At 36.8% G+C, this 3,510-nt stretch overlaps 1 protein-coding gene across 1 annotated transcript; it reads right to left on the bottom strand.

Moving 5' to 3' along the window:
• Positions 1-1,018: 1,018 nt before the first annotated feature.
• Positions 1,019-3,146, bottom strand: LOC116297849 (uncharacterized). Its single transcript, XM_031706159.2, has one exon. It carries the CDS (start codon positions 2,919-2,921, stop codon positions 1,983-1,985), a length of 939 nt encoding a protein of 312 aa, XP_031562019.2. The 5' UTR covers positions 2,922-3,146; the 3' UTR covers positions 1,019-1,982.
• Between the last annotated feature and the right edge of the window lie 364 nt (positions 3,147-3,510).

The following is a 3,510-nucleotide window of genomic DNA, read 5'->3' as shown; positions in this document are numbered from 1 at the left end:
TTTTTGTCTGTCAGACAAAAGAAGGTTTTGGTGTATGTCATAACGGTAAACGCCGTTTCCAACTTGTCGGGAAACACAAAGTATAAGGGAATGTGCCTTGGAATGTCAGGAAATCTTTGATGACGTCCACAAAAACCTACTTCATCACGACAGAAACAATCGCTAAAGGCATGTGTTGATGATAATGGAGTAATTCTTTAGTATCAAGACCCTTCTCTCCAGCAGAAATGAAAAAATTTCGCTTACAAACTTCCTTTATTATTCATTCATTCATCCCTCCATCCTCCATCCCTCCATCCCTCCATCCTCCTCATATACAACATAAATACATACATACATTCTAATCATTCATTCACTCATTAATTCATTTTGTAAAAGGATTTACTTAAAAGAATGTGGAGTATACTTGACCTCCCTGAAACAAGACATCCAGCCGTATTTTAGGAAATGTTTGACTTTATCGAAAAAGGATTTCACCATGGATCTGTTTTGGTTCATTTGGTATAGACACTAACATATATTTGAGTCACAAATTATTACTCAAAATTGAGCATATATATATATATACTCATAACATTTGTAGTAACGTAGCTGCGCAGCTGCAAGCTGCAAGCTGGAATTTTTGGTTTTCACTGCCTCCAGGATGAAATTATGAAAGGTACTGACTGATTCCTTTTGATTGACAGAAGTGAAAAACAAAATTCCAGCACGCAGCTCAAAGCTACAGTTGGCATGTTTAGGAAAATAGCAGTTAAGTCCCAACGTTGGAAGAAACATTCCCAAACTTCGTTGTAATTTGGTTCAAACTTTGTGACGAACACACCAAGTTTGTTGGCAAATTTTTGGATTTTCTGCACACACTTTGGAACCTGATGGTAAAAAATTATGTGAAATCCACTGTAATGGAGTACCACCATACAGCCTTCTAGCACATTGAAAATCTGATCAAATTGTAGTTTTTCTTCAGGATCACATGGACATTTCAAAGCTTTTACTGCTATTGTTGGATGAATACTAATGTTGTTCAATTTGTTTTAATATTAAAGTGTTTTTTCTTGATACACCACTGATTATTGTTATTCTTAATTGGTTTCGGGGGAAATATAACCAGACTGGTAGTGAAATATTTGTATTTGCTCTTAACATGTTCTTTTGTTAACCTCTCTGCTCACAGTAATGCTGGTGTTTCAAGGTCAACTACTGTTATTGTTGCATTTTTGATGCACAAACTTCATATGTCCCTAAATGATGCCTTACAAATGGTCAAAGACTCCAAGCCTTCTGTCAAACCCAACGATGGCTTCATAAGACAACTCAAAGAATATGAACAACAACTTGGATTATACAAAGATTACAGCTAAAACTTTACAAATACAAGGTAAAGCTTGAAAATAATGTTATAATATTCATTACCTAAGGGACATTCACTCTTAGAAGAGAGGAGGGCCTTGAGGGATCTATAAAGGAGGGTCATTAAGTATTTACACAGCTAAAAAGGAAGGGTCATTAGCATTTTTCATTCAATCCAAAGTTCTGCCAGTGACTAAAAAAGAAAGAAAGAGCGATTTAAAGGGTGGTTTCTTTGAAGATAGAGAACATGGTTGACTTTTGCATGGGAGTCTTTGTAGAGTCCTCTAGCCTTTCTTCCCTCTAAAATGTAAATGTTCCCCCAGAGAAGTAGAACTAAATATGAACTGGAACAAATGCTTGTATACATTTTACAACACTTTTATACAAACTTTATTCTATAAGATTTAGTTTAAAATGTTCTTTGGTTAAGCTTCATAATGCTAGATCACTGCAAGCTCAGTTTCGGCCTTTTTTGACTGCTACAGTTAAGATTCTCCTCATCGTCATTCTTGTCCCTTTTTTCTTGCTCCGACTTCGATTTTTTGGTCATTTTCACTTCCTCTTTGACCTCTTCCATTTTTTCCACTTTTTGTACCTTTTCCTTGGTCGTAGAAGATGAATGAGATAGCATTTCATTTGACCAATGGCTCAAGAATGGCAGCCTCATAGATTAAAATAACTCTGTCATCAGACCTTGTATCAACCTTTAAAGACAATGTCACCATCTGTAAAAAGTACTTTGAAAGTTCGCCAAGTTTTTTAGCCTTTGGTCTTGAAGTGCTGAAGTACTCCTTTGATCTGTCAGCAAAGGGTAGAAGATATTGTCTGCTAGTCGTTTTTTCATCTATTAGTCTTTGCATGTCAAGCAGTAGAATAGTATCAAGCAATGCCATTGGATATTTCTGTACTAGATCATAAAAGGTAGACTTAATGCAGCGTTGAAGGATACCATAGGTTGTAAATACATCAAACATGGCATCATGTTGCCGTTGCTTCCACTCATCTCCACCACAATCACACTGGGTGGACAAAATCCCCCCATCTATCCCCTGTAGGGGTTCGATGTTCAAGAACTCCTTAATGGCATGCAAATTGTAAGCTTTTCGTTCGGGAAAGCAGATCATTGCCAAGCGAAGAGTATCAACCCAGTTATTCTCACAACGAAATTTCTCCCACCATAGTTTGGAGATATCATCCTTTAAATTATCATCCTTCTTTTTGTTTTGGTCGAGAATTTCGAACTCTCTAGACAGCATGTCCCAGTCGAACACACAATTGTGAGCAACCAGGTAGTCGACATCTTTTAAGAATTCGCAAAAGCTCTCTGCCACGTCTTTGAATAGCGGCTTTTTCTGCAGAAATTCTGGAGAAATACGATGTATTCGAAATGCTTGTTGCAAATATCCGCTGTCCATCTCTGGGTTGACGTACCTCATCCAGGTTTTTTGGGAGTCGTCTTTACCGATTTTTAAGCAAGCAATTTGTATAATTCTGTCTTGTTTTCTTGATAAACCCGTCGTTTCAACGTCTAGGATAGCGTATACAGGGCTCGTCGTCTTGTCGTCTGCCATAGTTCTTCCAGGTAAATTTTTCCGAAGATTTTTACTCTGCTATTCGTTTTCGTTGCCTTACACCATCCGATCAACTCAACGTTCGAGTGATACTAGTATAATGTTGTCAATAGACATAAAAGACCGCCTTACTCATCCACCAAAAGTGATCTGAATGTGTTCTCATGTCATAAGAAACCAGTAGACTACACAAAATTTTTCAAAAACTTGCCTCATACTGTGATTGAATCCTTAGATTACAATGATCACCGAATGATAAGCATAATTTAAAGACAAAGGTGTTCTCGAAAGATCTAAAAATTTCAATTGTTTACATTCAGTAGGGTCTATCACAGGTAGCCCAAGCTTGGTTTCTGTGGTGTCCTGTTATAAGGAAATGTATGGAGATTCATAAAAATTTCAATAAAATCATTGAAACGTGAAATAAAGCCTCGAAATTTTACCCGATCATTGAGAAATAGCACTTCTTTTGAACTGCGTGGTTATTTTTTGAATTTAGCCCGTTTTAAGATTTTTTCCCCCACCACTAAGAAATAATATTTTAAGCAAGCAATTTGTATAATTCTGTCTTGTTTTCTTGATAAACCCG

The sequence above is a fragment of the Actinia tenebrosa genome, unplaced genomic scaffold (genome assembly GCF_029948245.1).
Source record: "Actinia tenebrosa isolate PJP-AT-01 unplaced genomic scaffold, QUT_ActTen_1.0 PGA_scaffold0__85_contigs__length_37466705, whole genome shotgun sequence".
NCBI classification, from domain to species: domain Eukaryota; kingdom Metazoa; phylum Cnidaria; class Anthozoa; order Actiniaria; family Actiniidae; genus Actinia; species Actinia tenebrosa.
This window is presented reverse-complemented; position numbering and strand designations above follow the sequence as displayed.